Source organism: Eurosta solidaginis, chromosome 2, assembly GCF_040869045.1.
Source record: "Eurosta solidaginis isolate ZX-2024a chromosome 2, ASM4086904v1, whole genome shotgun sequence".
NCBI lineage: Eukaryota > Metazoa > Arthropoda > Insecta > Diptera > Tephritidae > Eurosta > Eurosta solidaginis.
The window spans coordinates 80046635-80074042 of record NC_090320.1 but is presented as its reverse complement, the minus strand read 5'-3'; the positions used below and the strand labels follow the sequence as shown (position 1 = coordinate 80074042).

General features: G+C 38.6%; 1 protein-coding gene across 3 annotated transcripts in view; it reads right to left on the bottom strand.

Moving 5' to 3' along the window:
• The window catches only part of LOC137240019 (leucine carboxyl methyltransferase 1), a 160996-nt gene extending 158189 nt beyond the window's left edge, over window positions 1-2807 (bottom strand). The window contains exons 1-2 of one of the 3 annotated variants that reach the window (XM_067765891.1): window positions 2567-2807; window positions 2237-2499 (exon numbers count right to left, since the gene is read on the bottom strand). In XM_067765891.1, the coding sequence (XP_067621992.1) occupies window positions 2237-2455 (219 nt within the window). In that variant the 5' untranslated portion in view covers window positions 2456-2499; window positions 2567-2807. Of the gene's footprint in view, window positions 1-2236 lie in introns of all 3 variants that reach the window. The other 2 variants (XM_067765890.1, XM_067765889.1) reach the window with 2 other exon arrangements.
• Between the last annotated feature and the right edge of the window lie 24601 nt (window positions 2808-27408).

Sequence of the window (27408 nt, the reverse complement as noted above, 5' to 3'; positions counted from 1 at the left end):
TACATATATATGTATATATGTATGTATATGGGAAACAAAAATCCCTACCATATTACCATTTCTACACCTGTTTACTAATAAACTAAGTTCTATGATCAGTACAGTTGTAAACGACCCCGATAACTATTTCTAGCTTAAGCCTCAAGCACAACTTTGGTTACGTAAATATATGTAACTAAATACATGAATATTAACAAAGCAACCCCAAACAAACAAAAATATATGCATATACATATGCATCTATACACACATAAATATATGTACGTATAAACATATGTGCATGCTCATCTGCACAAGCGATGAGCGTAACATAAACGCAATGTCTTTTATTTTACTATTCGAAGTATCCGGATAGTGCGCACTATCCGGATAGTTCTATCCGGAATAGATATTATTCGGATTATTTGAAACGAATAAATTTATTCGTTTATTCGAATAACGGAATAAATTTATTCGTTTAATTGAATAACGTTTATTCGAATATAATTCGAAAATAATCCCACCACTATTTTCCACTCTTGACTTGAAAAGTGGCTTCTTTTGAAAGAGTCATGGATCAGGTATTGAAAGGATTACATTGGAAAATATGCTTGGTGAATCTAGACGACACCGTCGTATTCGGAAAGAACTTCTTAAGAACTTGGAGCAAGTTTTCCAGAGAATAGCCGGTGCCGGTGTCAAGTTAAGTACCAAAAAGTGTTTACTATTTAAGAAGGAAGTAAGTTACTTGGGTCATAAAATAACAACGGAGGACATCTGCACCACCGCGAATGAAAAGATAGAAGCAGTAAAGAATTGGCTACGACCACAGAACCTGCATGAATTAAGAAGTTTCGTTGCGCTGTGTATATATTACCGCCACTCCTCAAACCTTCGGGGGTTGTCTTTATCGCTATAACACAGATATCAATGTAGTTATTATTATGCAAAGGATTACGAAATTTTTTTTAGTACTGCAATCAAAGGAATGCAATCCAGTGAATGAAAAGGAAAAAAAAGCAATAATTGGTCCGAAATAACGAATGTCGGTAAAAGTCTGGCGGTCGACTGCTAATACGCGTCCAAAAATATCGGGTATCATATTTCGCGTCGTTCAAAACCGAAATCGGTGGTGGGATCCACAGTATTTTTGCGCGAACACCTTTCCACATTGGCGGTCTTCGGGCGCGTTTATAAAAATGCGGCTTTATTTTTTAGTATTCCAATCACGCTTCTACAATTGCAATGCGCAAAATGTAAAATTGTTGTTATTGTAGGAGTGCCCAATCCAATAGGTGCGACTGCTCGCAAATTGTCATCAATATCCTCTAACGCGAGTCCAAGGAAGCTCGCAGTTTCAGCAGCGGTGGACCAGAGAGAAAGGGTGTTAGAGGTGTTGGTTCCACATTGCAATTGCAAAAGATGGTTGGTGTCATGTGGGGACACGTTGCAAACAAGACACATTTTATGTGTACGGGGGATGATTCTGGATAGGTAATAGTTGAACCCGTTTCAGTATCCAGATTGAGCTAGAGTGGCGTACGCCTCCCTGAGGAGTTTGCTTACCTCTACTGCGAGTTTATGTATTTGTCTTTAAAAACAGCGTTCCGTGCAATTAATAGCATAGAAATTCGAAGCTCTGTTTTTTTTTTTTTTTTTTGATATCTCTAAGGACATCTTTGTGTTTTTTTTTTCTACATACGGCTGAGCTCTAACTTGCCGTATTTTCTCATAATGCTTGGCGAGTTGACTTCTTATGTTGTTGTTGTTGTTGTTGTATTGTATGAGCATTGCTACAACAACAGTTGACTTCTTATGTCCCTGGGAGGCGGGGCGTCTTCAATCAGATTTATTTTGGGATGCTCAGGTTTCTGGATTTTCAGCAGAAACTGATTGTTCAGCAGTTAAGAATGGGGAGTGCCATTAAGGTTGATGGTCCTTTGCCGGATATAGATCCCGTACGTTGTGGTAAAAAGCAAAATAAGGGGACTAGCCCGAACATCTCGGGAAAGACTGATTAGACCACCCCATAGTTCCTAGCGGAGCTTGAGTGGCCAGAACATCGGCTGCTATATATGTGTATGATAGTTTCATATTTGTATGTTGACAATTGGATTGCGGAAGCTGTCAAGCTTTTATGCGCTTAGCAATCCCTTGAAACTGTATGTGAGTAGGTCGAACATAGCAGGATCGCGAATTCAAATCTCACTCTCGGTAGGAAATGCTTTACAGATTTACATATATTAGCTTTACCTACCTTCAAGAACTTTTCAATACACATTTCCACACCTTTTACTCGAGCAAAATAACCACGATTTATTTCAGGCGCTTTACGATCCTGATTACGTATAAAATAACCAATATAATCATCCTTCCAATATCCCAATCGAACAGCGCAGCGCTTGCAGTCGCTGGCATCATCATTAGTAGCAATCACAGCCTCATCGCAAGGATGAAAAGAGCAGGGCGCTTCCATTGCTTTATTTTATTGCCGAAAGTCCTTTACAAGTTTCTATTCTGCTAAATACAACGTTTTTAAATGAATCAGTGTTGCTATTTGCATCAGTCTTGGCTAGAAGCCACAAACCTTGAGGCAGAACTGTACAAGCAATATTCTTGATACTTGTGCGATATATTCACTTAATAAAATTCAACTCTAACAAATTTTCCTTTCAACTTATAAGACAATTAATTCAGGCTAAATCAGTAATTCTTCCTTGCCTGCCCATCCTCAGTTGTCATTTTTTTAATGTTCTCTTGCCCGATTAGAAAAATCCCGAAAATCTATTTGGAAAGTGATACATTTCAATCATGATACAACTTATCGCTACATCAATAAAATATTTATGTTCAGATTGTCAAAATCTCGTGTGGTCTTATGACCGCGACACAATGCAATTTCTTATGCTCATGACGGCCGCGTCACAGTCAACTTTATCATGTAGATGCGTTCAACCCAATCTTATACTGTTTTCACACAGACGGCTTATTGAATAATAAAGGCAGTTTTCTACATTAAGACGCTTATTGAGCTCAATCTTCCCTACAAAATTCGAATCTATTATTATTTCATTAGTAGCTAATCGAATGCCTAATGAAGTCAAAAGCGCAATGCAACTCTGTTGGCAGCGTTCCGCTTCTTAGTTTTCAAAGCAAATGTCATTGTCTGCATGGCGGAACGATACAAGGGGGCCGCATCGAACAGCTGATTATAACCTTTTAAAGGACTTAAGTTGAAATTTTACTAAATTTGGAAATTAAAAAGCTTATTTTTTATTTTATTTATTTTATTTTTATTTATTTATTTATTTAAAGTCGACGCAAACACAAAGCGGTCGACTAATTATTGTAATAGACAGATATATATGTAAAATACAGAGCCATTCTTAAAATTAAAAAATTCAAAAAAGGTACATAGAAAATTTGTATGTTATAATCATTTGACATCGCATTGTATAAGAAAAAATAAAATTAAAATATCAGGCTAAACATAAGAGTATAGCAGTATGTAAAGCAGCAAACGAACATTCAAAGCCAATGCAGTTATACAAATCATTGTACCGCGAGCACCAATGGCGCAGGGGACTGTTTCTAGCAAAATTTTGCCGGCATAGAGGTAAATGAAAAGGCACAAAATGCCTGGACGCTCTAGTAGGAACCGCAAAATTTAGTTGACTGATTAGGTCAGGGGAGTCAATCACACCAATGATGAGCTTGTGAATGAACATAACGCCAAGTAATACTCTACGATTCTCTAGAGATGGCAAATTAATTAGAAGAAGTCTATTCCTGTATGGTGGAAGATGAGTACTTGATTCCCAGTTGAGACCTCGTAATGCAAAAATTAAAAACCGTCTCTGGACCGACTCAATCCGATCAACATGGATTTGATAGATCGGAGACCAGACACATGAACAGTACTCGAGAATAGGACGTACCAGCGAGGTATAAAGGATCTTTGTGAAATAAGGGTCATCAAACTCTTTAGCCCAACGTTTGATAAAACCTAATACACCAGTTGCTTTGTTTATAGCGGTTGAAATATGTGTGGTAAAACTTAATTTCGGATCAAAAATAACTCCTAGATCAGTAACAATAGATATCCGCTCCAAGGGGTCGCCGTTAAGTGTATAAGATGATAGGACCGGCTTCACACGGTATATTTCATAAACTAAGAGTTTCCTAGAGTTGCGGATGATAATTTTGTTATTTTTAGGACCCCGTACCCCTACAAATCAACAAAAGTTTGAAAATCGTGGCACCTTATAGAAAATCCAACCCTCGATTTAAATTGAGTGGTGTTGGTACAACTCAATTTAGCTTACACAATAGTTATTTGATAGCTGGCTGCTCGTCTCTACAGCAACAACATACCTTTGTTCAGACTGCCAAAGTGTGCGTGTTGGAATTAGGCGAATGCAATGAAATGAAAACATAAAAATTTGAAATTTTTGTGTGTTTGTAAGAAAATGTGTTCAATGTTTTAGTTTCATTTTGAGTTTGCCTTCTTCTTTTTACAGTTCCTACTCTAGTGAAATTAAAAAAAAAATCAGCTGATGAGATGATCCAACCATACAGTTGAGCCATGCGCGAAACTGACGTTTAAATCTGCTCAATATTCACACTTTGCAAGTAAAACCACTTTTTCCACTCTTTGGCACTTTTCCAACGTTCTTACCTCCTTTATATTAATTTTGTTTATTATTTTTCCTCTAATTTCCTTGCCAAATTGAAGTCTTGAATCTTGGAACTCACACCGCAACCCAAAGATACGTTAACATAACAGAAAAAAATTTGCTAGCTGATCCAGGAATTTTAAAAATTCTAAAAACCTCCGAACATGCAATTTTTTTTTCGAGTTTTAAGAAACTTTCCGATAACCCAGTATAGTCGTTGGCTAGGACTTAGCAAATTTAACTCAAAATCAATGAAAATGCTGTAGTTAACAAAAGATTAATACATAAGAAATTTAAAGTTATAAGTACATATTTACGTTCTTATGTACACATGCATATTTCGATTTAAATTGGTGTATATGGAATACGACAATTAGGCAATACAAAGATAAATAAGTTTCAAGTAAATGACAGAAAATAGTGAAGTTATTATAGCGTAGGTTAAGTTAGGTTGAACTGACCGGTCCATGAGGACCTCACATAGACTGATTGAGTCCGCAGTGTTACCAGAAGTTTGTTTTCAACGACCAAACTGAAAACAAAAACAGGACCTATATTATAAAATAACTCCGTCCTCTTGGCAAATACTAGAAGCTTCCTAGGACTAAAGCCACTTTCTGCTTCTAGATCTGACAGCCGTATCACACCTAATAGCTGGAGTCTTAGCCTGGCAAGTACAGGGCACGAGCACGGAACGTGCCCGATCGTTTCCTCCTCCAACCCCCACTGACCAATCCTAATTTAAAGGCATGTGACGCCAGAAGGCAGTGCCAAGTCAGAACACCTGACATGAGTCTACAGTAATCTCGTTTTAATGATACAAGCAACTTTGTTAGTCTAAGGTTGTAAGACTTGTAATGTAACTGCTTGGTCCGGGGCGAGAAGGGCGGCGGTTAGGCATGGTGGTAGCCCGGCTGAGGCTCGTCGGCGTTGAGGTTCTTGCCACCTTACTCGACCCACAGTCACAAAAACAAAATTGTAGATATCATGCCTAGATGAGAAGAATATAGGGACCTGTGAAAGATAAAGAGAAAGAAAAGAAAGAGTAAGCGGGAGAAGACCGTCCGTGTCAGGTGGAGTCATCCCACCTCTCTTGTTCATGAGGCATGAACAACCTTGAACTCCACTTTGACTCCGATAACCGGGTGGAGTTCCCTTTTCCTGCTAGAGATGGGAGTAATAGAAGAGAGCAACAGCTGCTGGAACTCACCTGTTTCCCTCGTAATCCCTGTGCCTCGATGCCCGAAAAGTTAATGAACGCACCATTAAAGATGCCTATCCACTCCCACATATTGATGGTATTTTAAGCCGACTACAAAACACTCGCTATATATCTGCTATCGACTTAAAAGACGCGTTTTGGCATTAGAGAAAAGGTCAAGAGAAAAGACGGCTTTCACGGTACCTGGTAGACCCTTGTACCATTTACGGTAATGCCCTTCGGGCTGTGCAACGCTGCACAGCGCACGTGCCGACTACTGGACAAGGTGATACCCGCTTCCCTTCGTGAATCAATGTTTGTGTATCTAGACGATTTACTTGTTTGTTCAGAAGATTTTTCGTCCCATTTATATTTGTTATCTGTTGTAGCTAAGTGTCTTCGTGATGCGAAATTGACGATCAACGTTGAGAAGAGCAAATTTTGTTACAAGGAAGTGCGCTATCTCGGATACGTGGTCGGGGACGAATGCATCCGTACAGACGATAGTAAAATAGCGGCGGTGCGGGACTTTCCGGAGCCACGAACTCCGAAATACCTTAGAAGGTTCCTGGGGATGACGGGATGGTATAGACGATTTATACAGGACTATGCCACGATTGCTGCACCACTACACGACAGACTGACGAAAAAGTTTGCAATGACGGAGGATGCAAAGGCGGCGTTTAACAGCCTAAAACAAAGCCTGATATCGGCACCTGTACTGACTCACCCGGACTTCAACAGACATTTTTATATACAGTGTGACGCGTCGACAGACGGGGTGGGTGGAGTACTATTCCAACTGGATGACGAAAACAACGAACGACCGATAGCGTATGTGTCAGCTAAACTAAACAAAGTGCAACGCAACTACAGTATTACGGAACTGGAATGTTACGCTGCTGTAATCAGCATAAAGAGGTTCAGGCCATACGTGGAGGGTCTACCTTTTATGGTGATAACAGATTACGCTAGCTTGAAGTGGCTCATGGGTCGAAAAGATCTTTCAGGTCGATTGGCTAGATGGAGCCTAAAACTACAGTCATATGATTTCAAGATAGAACACCGTAAGGGGACCCAAAACGTGGTGCCTGATGCTCTTTCACGAAAGGACATGGATGAAATCGACGTTAGACAGAAGACTGGACATCGACATTAACTCAGAAGCCTTTAATTCGACTGAATAGGTCGAACTGCAGAAGACGATAACGGAGAATAAAGACAGACTACCGGAACTTTGCGTTTCAGACGGCTACGTGTACAGACGAACACAATTCAACAGGGGAGACGAGTTACAGGAAGGCCATGCCTAGAAACTCTGGGCTCCAACTGAGCTGCGAAGGGGTTTGTTAGAAACAGCACATGGATCGCCTTCAGCTGGACACGGTGGAGTTCACAAAACCATATCACGTATCCGAGAAAGATATTATTGGCGCGGTATGGTTACAGACGTACACACACTCGTTAAAGCATGCGAAATATGTAAAGGCAACCAAACACAAAACGCCTTCCACAAACCAAACATGCGAAAGCAGCACCTCACTGAAAGGCCTTTTCAACGTTTGTTCGTCGATTTCATGGGTCCATACCCACGTACTTGTGATGGTAATGTTTATATATTTGTATGTTTAGATCATTTTTCAAAATTTGTCTTCCTGAAGCAAATGCGAAAAGCCACCTCTGCCGGAGTCGTGAAATATTTAGAGAGAGACGTGTTCCATATTTTCGGAGTACCTGAGTATGTGCATTCAGACAACGGAAAGCAATTTACGTCAGATATATTTACTTCATTCTTGAAGAAGTATGGTACGACGCATATAAAGACAGCATTTTACTCGCCACAAGGGAATGCCACAGGGAGTGTTAACCGCTCCGTGCCGCAAATCATCCGGTCATACATTAAAGGAAACCAAAAGAATTGGGATAGAGCTGTAAGCGACGCAGCATTTGCCCTTCGCAGTGTCGTACATACGGCAATAAGTACGTCGCCATATGCAGCTGTGTTTGGAATCCCGATAATGCAACACGGCGCGTCATACGAATTTTGCAGGAAATTCAGTGCCCTGAAAGATACTGACGTCGAAGTAGAGACAACAGAATATAAGATGCACATGCTCAGGGAAAAGATCATGAAGGAACTCAAATTGGCACACGAAAGAAGTAAAAGAACGTATGACCTCAGAAGCAGAGAAGTTGTTTTTAAAGTAGGGCAAACAGTATACCGCCGCAATTTTAAACAAAATTCAAAAGCAGACAATTTTAACGCAAAACTCGCACCAAAACAAGTTAATTGCACCGTAATTAGGGTCATTGGCAACTCGATGTACGAGTTAGGAGATACTAGCGGCAAAGCAATCGGGGTATACCACGGAAAGGATCTTTTCGCGGCTTAAGATATATGTTCTATGTAGTCCTTGTAACTAATGTAAAGTGTAGCTTGTGCTCAAATCATGTTTTATGTTATTTATTGTTAACTACGGTAGAAATTCTCTAGACCAATAACACACTCTGACTAAGTATCCGACTTGACCATGTATTTATTAACCATTTTGTTTATTTATTGATTGATTCATTTATTCATTTATTTATTTATTTATTTATTTGCGTGATTATTTTAGTATTTATACATTTAAATTTTGCCTTTTTTACCACCGACGATGGACACTATCGCCTAACAACATTAATCTGTGATATAGAATAAGATTAACTTGTGATATAGGTTTAGATTAATCGGTGATATAGATTTAGGCTAACTTGCAATATAGACTTAGAGTTTCCTTACCAGTGATACCTTAGATAAGTAGTGTCAAGACCCAGTGATTTTAATAGTAGAATAGCTGTCTATATGTCCTAATATTAGCGTAAACGGTACAACTCTGTGAAGCCCGGCATTGGGAGTAGGTCGAGGCCACACGTTGGGCCAGAGATGAAAGGAATCAGCGGCTGCGTTATGAACTTTTCTTACGCACACGCTCCATGACGCGGGAATCATCGGCGGATGCGAGCCTGTAACGACAGCCTTTTAACAACCTACGCCCCTGTGCGCCTACACGCACGCGCACCACTTTCTCTTCAAATAACTATGCCAATTGTCTGAAAAGCAACTGCGTATTATGTGTGTATGTGTGTGAATATAGAACCAATCGTTGTAGCTAACATGTTGGAAGCCTTCCAGGAACTTTGAGTGACTTTGGGCTAAAGTGGGTTGACAGTAAACCGAAAACGGTAGTGGCAACAGGAAAAAGTTGTCTATAAAAGGGCCACCATCCCGTTCTTCTCTATCACAAAGTTTTGAATACGGTGCCCACAACGCGAGTGCAGTGAAAGTGAAAAAAGAAACAAAAATTAAATAAAAAAAATAAAAACTGTATAAAGTGATAAGGTTTCAAAGTGCGAAACCGTAAGCTACCGGTTCGGTGAAAAGTACCGCATCCAAAAGAGAAATAGTATTCCTTCCACCACCAGATCCAGCACCACCAGCAACGGTAAGTACCACCACCATTTCCGTATACCCAAAGCCCTTACTGTAGTCCCATGTCCATAACCTCCATTAACACCCGCATAATTTCTCTAACCCCGTTTTTTTTTCATCCTATAGTTTCTATTGAAGGAATCTCCAAAGGAAACTAACCACCATCGTCGGTGCTAGGCACCAAAATCCACCAACGGTAAGTAAATACATCTACCTTAGTGACTAGCCCACAAGTGATATTGAATTTAGTGCCATTTTCTCAAGTGAACTTCATAGTTTGTCTGCTCTGTAAAGGAAAATGATTTTGAGAGAAAATTGATTTATTTTTGGACAGAAAAACATTTAAGTTCGCCGGACAAAATGGCCTATAAATGCTTTACACGACGTGATACCCAGCTTTATATTTTTATTGTTTGGTTTTCTTTGCAGAATCACCATCACCACAAGAAGACTCGCTTAAAGCAACGGTGCGAGGCACCCGAACACCAACTACAAACCACACCGCGTCACAGCCAGCAACAGACACCACACCGAGTCACAAACACCAAAAGCTACAACAAACCACACCGTACACGTAAGCCACCAGTACTACATAAAACACTCTCATTCGTCCAAACCACAAAAAAAAAAAGTAAGAAAGATCGCATCCACACCAAAAGATTGCATACATCCATATTCACAACCACACGCATTTGCAACCAACCACCGAAACATAGATAAGCTACTACACCGCAGATCCACATTCAAAACCACAACCTCAGAAATACACGCCTAACCTTAACCACGAAACATTCGACCAGCAACCACACCTGCCGATCACAAACACACCAGCGACATCCACACAAACACACCAGCAATAACCATGCAACACTCAAAAACCCCACGACCACATTTCTACATACGTTCTGATACGAAACATTCAAACACGGAAATAGTAAAAGCAACATCCAAAAATCAATACACGGTAAGCACAAACACAACCAACGCGTTTAACAGGTGAAAGACCATCTTCGAACACTCAACTCTAAACGCATCCTAAGAGAGGGCATCATATCACATCACATCAAATCACAGCAACATATCACATCACAAATATCACCTCAGAGCACATCACATCATATCACGAACAAGTAACTAATAGTGGCGAGTTATATTTAGCCGGTCGCTGGTGTGGATTGTTACATCAGTAAGGCCGTGGTGAGAAGAGCCTAAAAGGTAGATAATACACTCAGCACATTTTTCAAATTCGGCGCAACAACGACAACATCACACTACCACGGAGGGGACCGACAATATTGATTTAGTTTTTTTTGTTATTTAAAAATTATGTTTTAGATTGTAAGATTTATGCCCTGAATTTCCCTGCTGATCCTGAAATATTGTTGAATTGTAAGTTAGTTTTTTTGGAGTTTTCTCATTCTTATATGCATACACATCTTTCATACATATTTAACTTACCCAAAAACACACACACATATGTATTAACCACTTCACACACATTTCTTTTTTTTTTTTCTTCGCACATACCTACATATAATTTTGTTTGCTTATATATTTCAATATTTTTGGTACTTACTAAGTACTTGCCTAATTTTTTTTGAACTTTTTTGCGAGCTGGGTTTTTTTTTGATATTTTTTTTCTCACACCCTAATCCGTGGATACACCGGAATCTTTTCAATTTTTATTACATATGCTAATTTCTTTCTATTAAATTATTTTTTTTCATTATATTTTTTTTTTCACTTCGTTTTCCAGACAAAAAAATATAGAAATCCTTTTCCTTTTTTTTGGTTTGGATTTTTCTTTGTGTGAAAGGAGGATCCTACTCCACGCACTTTGTGAAACTATATGACACACGTGTCACCTCTTTTTTTTTCTCTGCAGTCGGGACAAGGAGAAGCATTTGCAACTTTTTTTTTATCACTTACTTTTAAACCACTTGGTTTTTTTATACTTACTACAATACTTTCACTAAAAGCGTACTTCGCACTCGGCTCGCGATTCTTTTCACTTTTTATTTTTTTATTTTTTTAAACGTTTTTCTTTTAGTAATTATCACGATCGCGAAAAATGTGCATGCGTGTTTTTACTATTACAAACCGGAACTGAAAGTTCCATGAGGTAATAGTATATAATAGTACAAAAGTACATGGAATAGGGTTTTTTTGCTCTTTATTTCTGTTTTCTTTCAGCTCCCGCTGCTACAGCCTTGGTACCTGGACTGCAGATGAGCGTGAGGAGATGAGTAAGTGAATGGTTATATATAATGAATGGTAATCTCTATATAGAATTGTTGTAATCTCTTTTATTTTATTTTTTTGTTTCTTTGCCTATCATATACTCGTATGCACATATTTTATTGATCACCTTAAATATTGCTTAATGCAAACAAGAATTAGAGATTTTAATAAAAGGGTGTTCCCGTCTGGGGTATTTTATTTTTTTTGTTATCTATTTGATTTCTTTTAAACTTTGAAAGTTATATGCAGTACCTGTTTTTTGGTAATTTTGATTGATAAATTGATAATTATTTTGATCAGGATAAGAAATAAATGAATTTAGAATTACCAATACAAACCACTAGTATATAAGTAAACTTGGAATTTGTGAAAATAAACTTGTATGAAGAGGAAATGAGTTATGGTGATTTTATTAGTTGAAACAATATTAGGAAAAATGCAGGCCCTCTAAGTTTTCTTTTGTGTTAGTGTGGGTGTTGCCCTTGTGGCAAACTAGGAATGAGTTAGGTGTTGCAACTTACTGCCGGAGAATGATTTAGACTAGACCATTACAGACGGACGAACTCCATTCGGTTATCGGAGTCAAAGTGGAGTTCAAGGTTGTTCATGCCTCATGAACAAGAGGGGTGGGATGACTCCACCTGACACGGACGGTCTTCTCCCGCTTACTCTTTCTTTTCTTTCTCTTTATCCTTCACAGGTCCCTATATTCTTCTCATCTAGGCATTATATCTAAAATTTTGTTTTTGCGACTGTGGGTCGAGTAAGGTGACAAGAACCGCGCCTCAACGCCGACGAGCCTCAGCCGGGCTACCACCATGCCTAACCGCCACCCTTCTCGACCCGGACCAAGCAGTTACATTACAGACCTACACATAATCTTCGATAATTAACAGCCCCGCCCTTGAACCCACGCCTTTCCCGCTTGGTCGATTATATGCACCTCTCGCCTTCGCTTAATCTCGCCCAGTCTAATTGGGCCGTCTACGGAGCAAGCTTCAAGGGATGCGCCCTTTTTAGGTAGTTCGTCCGCTTTTTAATTCCTATCTATTCCCATATGCCCTGGAACCCAATATAGATATATGCTTCTCCTTGTCCCGACTGCTTATACTTTAACACGCATTTAGATGCTGTGCTTTGTGAGATTATTATAGCGTAAATTATTATTATTATTATTAACGCGTAAATGAACGTTATATGGCACAGGATGAATGTGCGTTCTGCGAAAATCCCACCCCGTGAATCAAACTAATTCACCATCATCAACATTCAAAATGGCCAGTTTCGGCACTCCCCACGCCTCATCCCAGCCGTGTTTTATCAGCTTGTCAAATCTTACCATCTCAACAGTCTCTCGAGTATATTGACATAATATTTATCAGTAAACAGCGAGAGTGATATGATGGTACAGGACGAAGTTCATCAACCGCAACGCAAAGCACACAAAAGCTCTCTGAGGAGACACAAACATCATGAAAAGGTCTCCAAACAAATACCGCATACTCCAACCTCGATCGAGGATGAAGCCAACATCGCGTAAGCTTTAGAAACTATATAGCTTATGTGAGTGGTAAAAGGAAGCTTGGTATCAAAATTCACAACCAAATCTTTAATTTCAGTTAACTTTTTTGGAACATCTGAGATACTATACCATGTAGGAACTAAACCAGAACCTTTAGCATAAGTGCTAAAATTACACTTACCAATATTTAGGAATAAAATATTACGGATACATCAATGGTGTTAGTTTCTAAGCTCACTTTGTAAGATTAAAGGGTCATTCAAGCACTTTAATGAAAATGAAAAAATAGTAGCGGACCCAAAACGCTACCCTGGGGGACACCAGAAGTTGCCGCGAATGGAAAGGAAAAGGCGACACATTATCTAGAAGAGCGCCACAACTTCTGTTCTCTAAGTAAGAAGAAATCCACTTCAAAAACTCAGAGTGAAAGCCCAAGCATTCAAGTTTTGCCAGTCGTATTCGATGCGATACCCTATCGAAAGCCTTAAAAAAAATCGGTATAGGCCGCGTCGATTTGGTAGCCCTTTTGAAACGAATCCAGTCTTCCGTAAAAACAACCAAATTAGTTATGGTAGATCTACCCGCAACGAACCCATGCTACTGAGGACATAGTAGATGTTTCACGGAGAAGTATGTTTTATTCTTAACTGTGCACTTAAATAGCTTAGACACAGTGGTAAGTTTGGATATTGGCCTATAATTTTCGAAATCATTTTTGTTACCACCGTTAAGGATAGGTGTAATAAAAGTCAATTTCCATGCATCAAAAAAAACTCTTGCAGATAGTGGTATATTAAATATGTGCCTTAAAGGAACAATCAAAGATGAAAAATTTTTCAACAGGACAGCTGAGAGACCATCTGTGTCAGTTGTGGTTGATATCTTTTAATACCATTAGATATATTTAAATCCGTCAAACATATCTTCCCGAAATTGATGCAAGTATCTACAATTTGCAGATATTCAGACGAAACCCTACTACTATTATCCGTAACGAAATTTGAGTAAAATAATTAAGCGAATAAGTCAGCCGCTTCTGAAATTGAGTTGGCTGAAACACCTCTCAGGTGGACCGATGTCGTAGCTCCAAAAAAATTTGGGGTTTCATTTAATACTGTTTTCAACATTATGAATGTACCGCCAATACAAAAATCTATTGAGCTTATTAAATTCATGATGTATATTGGAACGATTTTCCGTCATCCCTAGTCAAATTCGATGTCGAGACAAACCGATTTCGGCGTTTTGCCATCATCAGTGTCGATTTTCGAGAGAACGAAATATAAATCATTTATTCACCCTGTCGGAAAATCAACAAAACAAAATCAGTTTAAATTCAGCTCTGTAAAGTATATAGCGCTCACGAACATTGGCATTGGTAGAGCGTTTATGCTTTTTATAGAACTTATTGTTTAAATTCCTTAACCGTTTGAGTTCCTTGGAGAACCACGGGTGTTTATTTTCGTTGCTCTATAAATTGGAATGCTATTCATACAGATGTCATAAATTATTGACTTAAAAATATCATAACCATCAGAAAGTTATTAGGCGTGAAAGGTTGCTCTTGGCCTACGTAAATTGGCAAGTGTGTAAGTGGTCGAGAGTTCACGACATCCTTCGCCTCAATTAGGAAGCAGTTTAACGCATTGTAACGAATTTCGGGAAATTCTGCTTATTTGCAACCTTCTGCTAACGTTCGAATCCCTAAACTGTTGAATAAATCACTCCAATATTCTGTATTGTAAAATGGTCTTTATTAGACTACGTTGGGAGTAGTACAATTATACCTCACAATTAAACTTAACTTTGCAACTGAAGCTTTCGCTGCTTTTATACTCTCCGTTGCCTCGTTCACCCATTTCTCCTAAGGTCTAGTAACTTCGCGAACTTCATGCTTGGTTTCCAGCCATATATGTACATGTATTTTTGTAGTTTATAGTCTCTCGCATAGCCATATGCGTGTGTATATGTGAGTACGACTTCGGCTAATGATTACATTAGTTTATGAGTATCTCTCCGTTGCCTTGTATGTATGTGTGTAGATGATGATTGATTTGTTTACGTACATACGAGTGGCTGCTTAGTATCGGCTTAGTGATGGTACTATTGGTGATGTTAATATTCGCCACACGGCCCTCCACCTAAGTCTGATCGTCCCGATCAGACAAATCTCTCGATGTAACCGCTGTTAGCCTCTCCAAATGAACCACCCTTCTATTTCGTGCTTTCCCAATGATTTGTGTGCGGTAGATGTTATCACTGATCCTCTTCACAACTTTGTACGGCCCTTCCTAACTGCACCAAAATTTGGATGGAACACCTTTCCGCCGGTGGGGGTTGTATAACAGTACCAAATCTACCTCCAAGAAACCTTCCGAATTGTTGTTCTTGTCAAACCTCTGTTTCATCTTACTACTCATTACCCTCGTTCGTTCCCACACACTCTGTTGTTTGGCAAATGAACTACTTCGGAGAGCTTGCGCTTGACAGATTGGCTTCGCATAATCAGTATCGTTCCGACGGTTCACAATAGTAGTGCGCCCTGGCTTGAAACCACCCTTGCGTTCTTTCAGTGAAATTCTTTCCTTTGTTTTAGTGCGTCCATTAGGGTTGTGTCAATGCCAGTGTTTTTCTCGCAGGTACCATCGGTTTTGATTTGTTTGGCCCATTCGTTCCACATGTCTTTGCACGACCTGCTGTCTCCGACTTTCGTGGTCTTATAGAGCTTCCTTCACCAGCACTCGCTTACTGTTGAACCCGTTCTCAAAACTGTAGTAGGTACATCCTTGTTCTTATACTGCATAATCCTTTTCTGCATATCGATCCTGATGCCATGATCAACCAAGAAGTCCACACCCAATATGACTTCATCAACGATCTCCGCCACAACAAATTTGTGTAGATCCGTGACCTTTCCAATTAAGACCTCACATACCACTTCTCCTTGGACTTGGTTATACTCGCCAGTGAACGTACGCAATCTTGCTCCAGGTAACGGTTTTACTCTCCTGTTGACCAAGTCAGATCGGATTAAGGAATGAGATGCCCCCGTATCTACAGTCAGTATACGCTCCTTGCCATCCACATTTCCTCTGACGGTAAGACTGCTCAATTTCCTTCCGATTTGCGATACAGATATCACAGAACATTCAATAGCTGCAGGAAGATCCCGATCTTTACATCTGACTCGCTGTTGCTCCATCTCCTCCTCTTTGTTCTTAAGACCACCCATGCTGTTGAAACCACTAGGATCAAGATCGCAATGACGTGCAATGTGACCTGGCTTCCCGCATTTGAAGCATTTGATAACTCTTTCACTCCGCTTTTGCGATCCTTTCAGTGCCTCCAATATTGTGTTCGCCCAGTCTGGCCTTTCTACCTACAACACGGCGTGCTTTAAAAGCTGGCTTACACAGAAGCGATGCTGTCTCCTGAATCAGAGCATGTGATACCGTTTCAGCAAATGTCAGCTTTGGGTTTGCGTATGTAGCTCGCTTCGTTTCCACGCCCCGTATGCCATTTATAAAGCTCTGAATTTTTACCCTCTCGGTGTATTCCACGGATGCGTCCGCATTTGCCAAATTAGCCAACCTTTCAACAACCGACGCAAACTCTTGCAATGTTTCACCAGGCCTCTGGAAGCGGTTCAGTAACTCCATTTGTTATATCTGTCTCTTATGCTCGATTCTGTATCGCCTCTCTAGAGCGCTCATCAATGTTTCGTAGTTGTTCCGCTCTCCCTCGGGAATAGTCTGTAGGATTTCAGCAGCAGATCCTTTCAGTTCCACGAATGATCCAGCAACTTTATCTTCAGCACTTCAGTTGTTCACTGCTGCAGTCTTCTCAAACTGAATCTTAAAGAACTGGAAAGGAACAGAACCATCAAACGTTGGGGATTTTACCTTCAGAGTAGACGTTGAAGTGATTGGACGGTTCAATTGTAACTCCTGAATACGATCCTTTAAAGCTTCTAACTCGGCTTTGATTTTTTCCTATCGGCTACTGAACCCTTCATGAAACTGGGTTAGTTTCTTTTCCGTGCGCGCTTCCAGCTTAGATGATATACGGACTTCCTGCTCTTCAAGTTGTGTAGAGATCTGAAATGATATCTGCGCTGAAATTTGTGCCGACATTTCGGATATACGTGCCTCCTGTGATTCCAGTTGGAATGCCATATATGTCTTCTGTGATTCCAGTTGCGATGACATGTTGGTGGATATTTGTGATGACATTTCGTACATTTGTACCGATGTTGCAGCCAATATCATGTTCAGGCCTGTGTTCGCATTGTCTGTGGTGTTTCATTTTTCTCCTCCAATTTTGTTGTCAAATCGCCATCAAGATGAAAGACATACTCTTCCACGTTAATTCCCTCTGATTCCATTGCCTCTCGGAGTTTATTGCCGGTTGTATTCAATCCACGGCTCTCCAACTCCTTCTTCAGTTGCTGGATCTTCAATTCACTCCACTTTGCCATGTCCACAATTCCTCTTCTGACACCAATTGTAACGCATTTCGGGAAATTCTGCTTATTTTCAACCTTCTGCTAACGTTCGAATCGCTAAGCTGGGGAATAAATCACTTCAATATTCTGTATTGTAAAATGGTCTTTATTAGACTACGTTGTGAGTAGTACAATTATACTTCACAATTAAACTTCACTTTGCAACTGATAGCGTGTTTAAATCAAACTGATTACTGACTACTCAGCCTTCGCTGCAGGCGGGAGCCCAAGACAGCTGCCTGCAACTCGAGGCGTGGTATGGTTAGAGTCTTCAAAGGTGCGCATATTAGTGTTGCTTCAATGTAACCGGCAGTTCGTAACGCGCCAATATACAACAGCAGCGAAGGCGTTTTCGCTGGCATCCGCGAAGATATGTAGCTGCAATTCTTCCGGCTGGCCATAGCGGGAGTAAAACCTCGGAACGGCAAAGTATGTCAAGTTCGGAAATTGTCTGCGCCATTTTCCCCATAACTCGGTAACGCTATCACTCAATGGGTCATCCCAGCTTACCTCGTGACGCCAAACCTCCCGCATTATTAGTTTAGGGCCTATGACAATCCTAGCGGGTCAAATATAGCCATGACTACACTAAGCAATTTTCTCTTTGTCGGGCGTCTGTCACCTCTTACCACGGCTTTGCTGACTTTATTGAATTTAACGTCGAAATAAAAGCATTCTGTTGCAGGATTCCATAATAGACTAGCACTCTCTCAGCTGTCATACCTTCCTTCTTGTCAAGCGCTTTGCTTACATCAATTCCACCCAAAACTTTAAGAACCTCTAACGAGTTTGATGTTAAGTTGCGTATTTCGAAGCCTGCATCTTTATGTAATTACTTGAGATGATATGGCGACAGCTTCTCCTGCTGTGTTCAAGCTGTCCACAAAATCGTCGACGTAGTGATAGTCTACAATGACTTTTATAGCTCGTGCAATGCTACAAATTATTTGTTGCCGAAGCCGTTCTGCAAATAACGGGCTGATTCGTTGAACCAAAGAGCATAGATTATCTGTTCTCTTTGCTAAAATCGTACTAGGAGGGTTGACGTTAAAAAATTTTAGAAAAAAACGAAAAAGGGCAAGAAAATAAAGTAGTGTTGGCCAATGGCCAATGAAGTTTTTCATATAGATGCGTTCCATGCAATCTTATGCATTCCAGTAACATAGCCACAATCAACCAAGATGTTGTGTTTGTAAGTATAAAGGAACTTCAGACTTGGCAATTGAAGTTTATTTCGCCTTGCTCATTCACATACAAAATTTCGCGAAGCACTGTTGTAAACATTCTCACTATACAGAATAATACTTGCTAACATATTGTTACGAATATTAGCAACAGTAAGGGGTACTATCCTTTCTAAGCCGATGCTAAGAGTGACTTGTATGCACATCCATAAATCAATCATTATATATCTACATAAACGAATCAATCATTATGTCTACACATATGTACGTACACGCAGCGGAGAAGCAACGCACAAACACATGCAGATATCTTATCTGAAATGCTCCCAAAAGTATGCAATTGTAATTGTAGAAGTGTCGCTGACAAATACACGCGAATATGATAGCTACAAACGTGCATCTGTAGTTATAATTATATACCAGTAACTAAGTAAATTCTGGAAGCGCCTAGAAGATGCAACGAGGAAATCACACAGTATAAAAGCAGCAACAGAAGAGGCGCAATAATCAGTTTCGATTAAGCACGCTATCTGTCGAGCAATAGAAGTGTTATTTTGAAAGTACTTGAATAAAGGCCATTTTGCATTATTAAATATTGGATTTATTTATTCAACAGTTTAGTGATTCGAACTTAGCAGAAGGTTGAAAATAAGAGGATTTGCAGTAAATTCGTTACAATATTTTCTGTTTATTCAATAGTTATAAGCTGCAGTTTTTAACTGTGAAAAATTTTAGAAAAGTATCAATAATTTTACTTGAAACTTGTGAAAGCACCCTCAAATGTCAAATCAAATTTCAACTTCTTATGCTTTGCTTGCAACAAAAGTTGCAAGATGGCTATCAGATGGTATCAGATGGCGCCAGTGTCGCTCGATCTGCCGTTCTCCAAAAGAATACGTGCAATCTCATAATGCGTAAGATTGTGTTAAACGCATCTATATGAAAAACTACTTATGTGAAGGGGTTTTAATATTAGTAACACTATATATTAAAGCTCCAGCGGTTTTTCAAATGAAAAGTTTTGTTTGAAATTAAATTCAATTGCCAAGTCTGAAGTTCCTTTACATTTGCAAACGCAACATCTTTCGTGATTATGGCGATGTTACTCGCATGCATAGGATATCGTTGAACGCATTTATACGAAAATCTTCATTGTGGTTTGTCCATTAGTGCATACGCTTCTTTAAAGGCACGAACACAGAAGAATAACCTACTTGGCGATCCACATACAAACACATGCAGTCAACTACAGAATCGTGCGCTGATATATGAGTTGATTGCATGTGTTTGCATGGGGATCCTCAAATAGGTTATTCTTATGTGTTCGGGCCTCAAGGCTCCGCCAAATAAGATTTTAAATGCTGCATCGTGTCCTAACAGATCAGTGGCCCTATTCAGTAACTGTGAGTTTTAAAATGTACACTTTTTCTTCATATAATTTGTATGAAAGAAAAATGTACAGTTCAAAACTCATAGTTACTGAATAGGGCCCCAGGAGATTGCACATATTTGCATTAGGAGCTACAAATTTTTTACACCTTACCCATTCACCTAAAAAATTTCGTGAAGCACTGTTATAAACATTCTCCTACCCAACAAAAAATTTTGCTAATATATTTTGTGTCATTATATTGCAGTTTTTGACTGCGAAAAATACTAGAAAAACAAGTAAGGAAGGCTAAGTTCGGGTGTAACCGAACATTACATACTCAGTTGAGAGCTATGGAGACAAAATAAGGAAAATCACCATGTAGAAAATGAACCTAGGGTAACCCTGGAATGTGGTTGTATGACATGTGTATCAAATGGAAGGTATTAAAGAGTATTTTAAGAGAGAGTAGGCCACAGTTCTATGGATGAACGCCATTTAGGGATATCGCCATAAAGGTGGACCAGGGCTGACTCTAGAATTTGTTTGTACGATATGGGTATAAAATGAAAGGTGTTACCGAGCATTTTAAGAGGAAGTGGGCCTTAGGTCTATCGGTGGACGCCTTTTCGAGATATCGCCATAAAGGTGGACCAGGGGTGACTTTAGAATATGTTTGTACGATATGGGTATCAAATGAAAGCTGTTAATGTGTGTTTTGAAAAGGAGTGATCCTTAGTTCCATAGGTGGACGCCGTTTCGAGATATCGCCATAAAGGTGGACCAGGGGTGTCTCTAGAATGTGTTTGTACGATATGGGAATCAAATGAAAGGTGTTACTGAGCATTTTAAGAGGGAGTGGGCATGAGGTCTATAGGTGGACGCCTCTTCGAGATATCGTCATTAGGGTGGGCCAGGGGTGACTCTAGAATGTGTTTGTACGATATGGGTATCAAACGAAAGGTGTTACTGAGCATTTTAAGAGGGAGTGGGCATTAGGGCTATAGGTGGACGCCTTTTCGAGATATCGCCATTAGGGTGGGCCAGGGGTGACTCTAGAATGTTTGTACGATATGGGTATCAAACGAAAGGTGTTACTGAGCATTTTAAGAGGGAGTGGGCATTAGGTCTACAGGTGGACGCCTTTTCGAGATATCGCCATTAGGGTGGGCCAGGGGTGACTCTAGAATGTTTGGACGATATGGGTATCAAACGAAAGGTGTTACTGAGCATTTTAAGAGGGAGTGGGCATTAGGTCTACAGGTGGACGCCTTTTCGAGATATCGCCATTAGGGTGGGCCAGGGTGACTCTAGAATGTGTTTGTACGATATGGATATCAAATTAAAGGTATTAATGAGGGTTTTAAAAGCGAGTGGCCCTTAGATGTATATGTGAAGGCGTTCTCGCGATATCGACCAAAATGTGGACCAGGTGATCCAGAAAATCATCTGTCGGGTACTGCTAATTTATTTATATATGCAATACCACTAACAGTATTCCTGCCAAGATTCCAAGGGCTGTTGGTTTCGCCTTGTAGAACTTTTTCATTTTCTTCTACCTAATATGGTGGGTGTCACACCCATTTTACAAAGTTTTTTCCAAAGTTATATTTTGCGTCAATAAAGCAATCCAGTTACAATGTTTCATCCCTTTTTTCGTATTTGGTATAGAATTATGGCATTTTTTTCATTTTTCGTAATTTTCGATATCGGTAAAGTGTGCGTGGTTATGGTCGGATTTCGGCCATTTTTTATACCAAGATAAAGTGAGTTCAGATAAGTACGTGGGCTAAGTTTAGTAAAGGTATATCGGTTTTTGCTCAAGTTATTGTGTTAACGGCCGAGCGGAAGGACAGACGGTGGACTGTGTATAAAAACTGGGCGTGGCTTCCACCGATTTCACCCATTTTCATAGAGAACAGTTACCGTCATAGAATCTATGCCCCTACCAAATTTGAGAAGGATTGGTAAATTTTTGTTCAACTTATGGCATTAAAAGTTTTCTAGACAAACTAAATGAAATGGGCGGAGCCACGCCCATTTTGAAATTTTCTTTTATTTTTGTATTTTGTTGCATCATATCATTACTGGAGTTGAATTTTGACTTAATTTACTTATATACAGTAAAGATATTAAATTTTTTGATAAAATTTGAATTAAAAAAAATTTTTTTTTTTAAAATGGGCGTGTTCTTCATCCAATTTTGCTAATTTTTATTTAGCACATATATAGTAATAGTAGTAACGTTCCTGCCAAATTTCATCATGATATCTTCAGCGACTGCCAAATTACAGCTTGCAAAACTTTTAAATTACCTTCTTGTAAAAGTGGGCGGTGCCACGCCCATTGTCCAAAATCTTACTAATTTTCTATTCTGCGTCATAACGTCAACCCATCTACCAAGTTTCATCGCTTTAACCGCCTTTGGCAATGAATTATCGCATTTTTTCGGTTTTTCGAAATTTTCGATATAGAAAAAGTGGGCGTGGTTATAGTCCGATATCGTTCATTTTAAATAGCGATCTGAGATGAGTGCCCAGTAATCTGCATACCAAATTTCATCAAGATACCTCAAAATTTACTCAAGTTATCGTGTTAACGGACAGACGGACGGACATGGCTCAATCAAATTTTTTTTCGATACTGATGATTTTGATATATGGAAGTCTATATCTATCTCGATTCCTTTATACATGTACAACCAACCGTTATCCAATCAAAGTTAATATACTCTGTGAGCTCTGCTTAACTGAGTATAATTACCAACCATTGGGAAAATTAATTTCACTTGCAAGGTCTGCCAACATCCTTAGCCAAAGCAAATTTTAAATTCTTGTTCTTATGATTTGCTTGCAACAAAATTAGGTAGTTGGCTATTTTTCCATATCAGATGGCGCCAGTGTCGCTCAATCTATCATCCTACGTAAAAATACGTGCAATCTACTCTTAATAAATAAGCTTGTGTTAAACACATCTATATGAAAACTGTTTATGTGACGGAGCCATAAAAAGTATCCAACTTTTGTTGCATTATAAAGCTGCCGGGCAACGCACAAATTTGCTTGATGGTTACCATAGCAACGGGTAGTTGTGTGCGTATCGGGTGATTGTTGCTTGCCCGGCCACCACACAAGCATAAAGCATCAAGCGCCATTTGCATTGAAAATTCGTAGCGTGCGGACGTAAACATGTCGGATGACGATTTTTTATTGCCTGTAACTGCAGTTATTTTGGCGGAAAAATCAGAATATCATATTGCTTATTTTTTTCCATCATGGTTGGAATATGCTTCACACTTTATATTCCACAATGCTGGTAAGCATTCGTAGGTTTCAATAAACCGCAACGTAAAATCTTTTTCTTCTGCGAAGTTGCTCATTGCACGTTCTCACAAAACTAACACATTAATGCTTGTCAACCACGTCGGCCACGATCAAATAGACCAGCTGTTAAGCGAAAAAATCTAAAAATTTTGATTTTCATCAACGCGAAGCCGACAAAAAATACGTGTGAGCACGACATCGCCCGATACGCACACAACTAACCGTTGCTATGGTAACCATCAAGCAAATTTGTGCGTTGCTCGGCAGCTTATGCAAAAGCAGAAGAAGGATTTAAGATTTGTTTTGGCTATGGGTGCTCCCGACTTTGCAAGTGTAAGTATTTTTCCCCTCTTTGGTACATTTCTAACATTTTTCACAATTAAAATCCGCATTGGAACAAATTATTAGTAGACAAGTAATGTAAAGTGAAAATGTTTATAGCATTGCTTCGCGAAATTTGTTTTAGTGAATGGGCAAGCCGAAATAAGTTTCAACTGCTAATTGTGAAGTTCTTTATATCTACAAATGCATAGAAACTAATGAAGATGAGAAATTGCATATGACGCGTTCATCAGTGGCGCCACCATATTGTTGTAGCTGTAGCAGGCGCTCCCCGTGTAGCCCCGCTACGTTACAGAATGACTGGCAGCAGGAAAATCCGTCAAACCAAATATCATTGCGGATCACAAATCACCTACGCATCTACGTCATAGTTGACTATTGAGCTAATAAAAAAAGGGAGAAAAAAAGAGCTAAAGGAAAAGAGTCAATTTATACGTCATAAAAAACAGCTGATCAAATGTTCACATGCGCAATGCGCTATCTTGTGTAATTTGTGGATTAAGGGCTAATTAAACCTCCTTAACCCCAACGCCATAGTCGTAACCATGACCATATCCATAACCATCTCCAATGTGATCGATTAATGGTGCCTTAACCTAAAAATCGTGAAAATTTCATAAAAATGAAGAAAACGCAAAAAATTATAAACATATTCCACAAACAATAAGTCTCTTAATCATAACGTATCCAAAACAATGAATAAAATCTACAAAAGGTTATTAAATTCACCAACTCAAATATTTTTAGGTTATGGATATGGCGAGAAACGAAGAACCAATTGGTTGGCTATGGTATGGTTATGGCGTTAGCGTTATGGTATGGCACCATTAATCGATTACATTGATTTCCATAAGGTAGGTTCGATCAGCTGTTTTATATGGTGATGGTTTTATGGTTATAAGTCACCATTAGGCAAGGTGCACACGAGGCTACGCGTCATAGACACGTACAAGATATTTCATATAGCTACAATTTCTTTACGCCTCAAGATCTGCACACGAAGCTACTTTCGAGCGTCGCTACAAAAAGCAAACAATTATTGAAAAAATAAAAAAATTAATTTCTTCATCTATATCCGTCCCGAAACCAAAGGAAAATAAGTATTAAACGTTGTTTGCATCCCCGTGCCTTTGTAAATTATGAAATGCAATTTTAAACCACCGCGGACTAGAGAAAAGGGTGATTTCTAGTTTCCAACACTTTTTAGCCTTTTAAACTCTTCAACAATGTCTAACCAAGCTGTTGTGGTGTTTAATACTCTTTTTCGCTTTGGTACTATACCTTTCACGCACTTTTATTAACTAAAGTAACATTTTTTAAATAATTACATAAATTTGCATACAAAAAAATGTAAACAAACATCTTGTTCTTCCTTTTTTTCAAGCGTACGTACGCTCAGCGACCAACATTGCTGTAGGCTTAGCTACACGAAAATTTCATGCTTTGTCGCTTTCATGCAGCTGACGCCTCGTATGCAGCTCTCCATTCAAATACATGTGTTCGGCATCAAAGCGTACAAATTTCGCCTGCAGCGTCTATGACGCGTAGCCTTGGGTACACCTTGCCTTAATTGGCACTTCATCCACAATTCCAAATAGTGATGGCCGATACACATTATTTTGATGTATCAGTGAAAATATTTGAATCGCGGCTATTTTTTATAGCTATAGCAATCGCTTTAATTTATTTTTAATAAGCGATCGAAAAATGCTCATAATAGGGACCACAAATTTTATAAAACTGCTAACGGCTAATGCCTAGAGGTATTAACTTAGGAATTACACAGGCAACCAATCTTAGTAAAGTTGTGCTTTTTCGTTCATTTCAGAGATTCGGGTCTCTCGTTCTTTTTTGATGAACGAACAAGTTGTTCTTTTTGTTCATCTGTTCTTTTTTTTCAAGCAAATTTGTTCACTGCTGCTCGCACCCGCGAAAAAATCTCACAAGTATTGATGGTGGTGTGTATGCCGCAACCCAGCCAGCATTTTTTTGAAAATTTTGATCAAAAAATATTTAAATATCATACCCCAAGATGATTAAAAACGTTCAAATTAAAAGCATTTTCTGTTCGAAAATTAACGTATCGTCGTGAGAAAAATGTACCATAAATGTGATTATTCTTGAATAATCATTTATGATTCATGTTTCGAAACGCTTTTTGTTTATATCTAATATCATTGTAAAATTGGGCTTTAATTGTTTTAGAGTAATATTTGAATGCTTTTCACAGTCACTTTCTGATCATATTCGTGAACATATTTCAATCATTTTGGTTGAAATTTTTGAATCATTTTTGAATGCGATTATCATGCATTTTTTCTTCATATCTCATACAAAATAAGACAGTACATGCTAATCTTATTTCATCAGGGGAAGAAAATATGCGGAAGTGAGTTATTTGAACTACAGGTCACTCGCAACACCTGCGACTACAACATCCAACATCAGTTATGATCGTCAATATCTTAAAAAACGATAAGGTACGGGATGTTGAAGCCGTATTCAGGTATGTCAAGAGAGTTTCACTTACCTGGGGTTCAAATAGCTCACAAACTTTGTATTGACCAACCATTATGTATTTTCTTGGAAGCCGAAGGTGGAGAAATGGTTGTGACATCTTCGGTTAAGAGCAGCATTTACAATATATTTTGTATAAATAAACAAAATTTTATATATTTTTTCTAACTTCATGATTGAAAAATGTGTGCACGTAAAAAAAATAAGATTTTCAATGAAAAGTAAAATTTTAGCAAATATAAAATTTATTGTTCAGTCAAAGAAGATAGTCGGAAAAGATTCAGAAAGCTGATTGAAAAATTATTAAAAATTTGTGATCACCTAAACTAAACACATTTGACTCAAATATGATTCCAAAATGTGATTGAAAAACAGTACTCAGTTTTCGATCATTAAAAGTATTCATATTTGATTATTCTCTTTGTTGATTTTTATGAAATATTAAAATCTAATCATCAAAGGACTTCAAAAATGATTCCAAACAGTGATCGAAAAATGATTTTCAGTTTTTGATCATCAAAAGTATTCATATTTGATTGTTTCTTTTGTTCACTTGTATGATAACTCATTATTTAGTCAGAAAGAGTAATCAAATTGTCTGATATATAGGGAAATTCAAAATTGAATAACCTAAATGCTGAGTGGGAATGCTTTGTGTAGGCATATTTAAATGTGTTATGAATAAATAAGTTAATATATATATGTATAATTAACTTCAAAAAAAGTTACAAATTTCGGAAGATCCAGGAAATTGAAAGAGTACAGACACAAATTGTAAATATAAACTTTTCAAGTATAATAAATGTAATAATTATGTTGGTCCACCAACTTTTAAAAGCAACTGTCACACCAGAAATAAAACGCAAATTTGTGTTTACAGAAGCTTTAAAAAACTGTTTAATAAAAGAAAAATGGTTACAATATTTCCATATTCTATTAAAACATTTTCTTTAGTTTTCCGTTAGAATGAATAATATTGAAAAAAAGATAAATATTTGTTTAATTCAGTCGTTCTGGCGTTGATATACGTCTTCATTACAAAATGGTTGTCCTTTCATTTATGGTTGTCATTCTCATT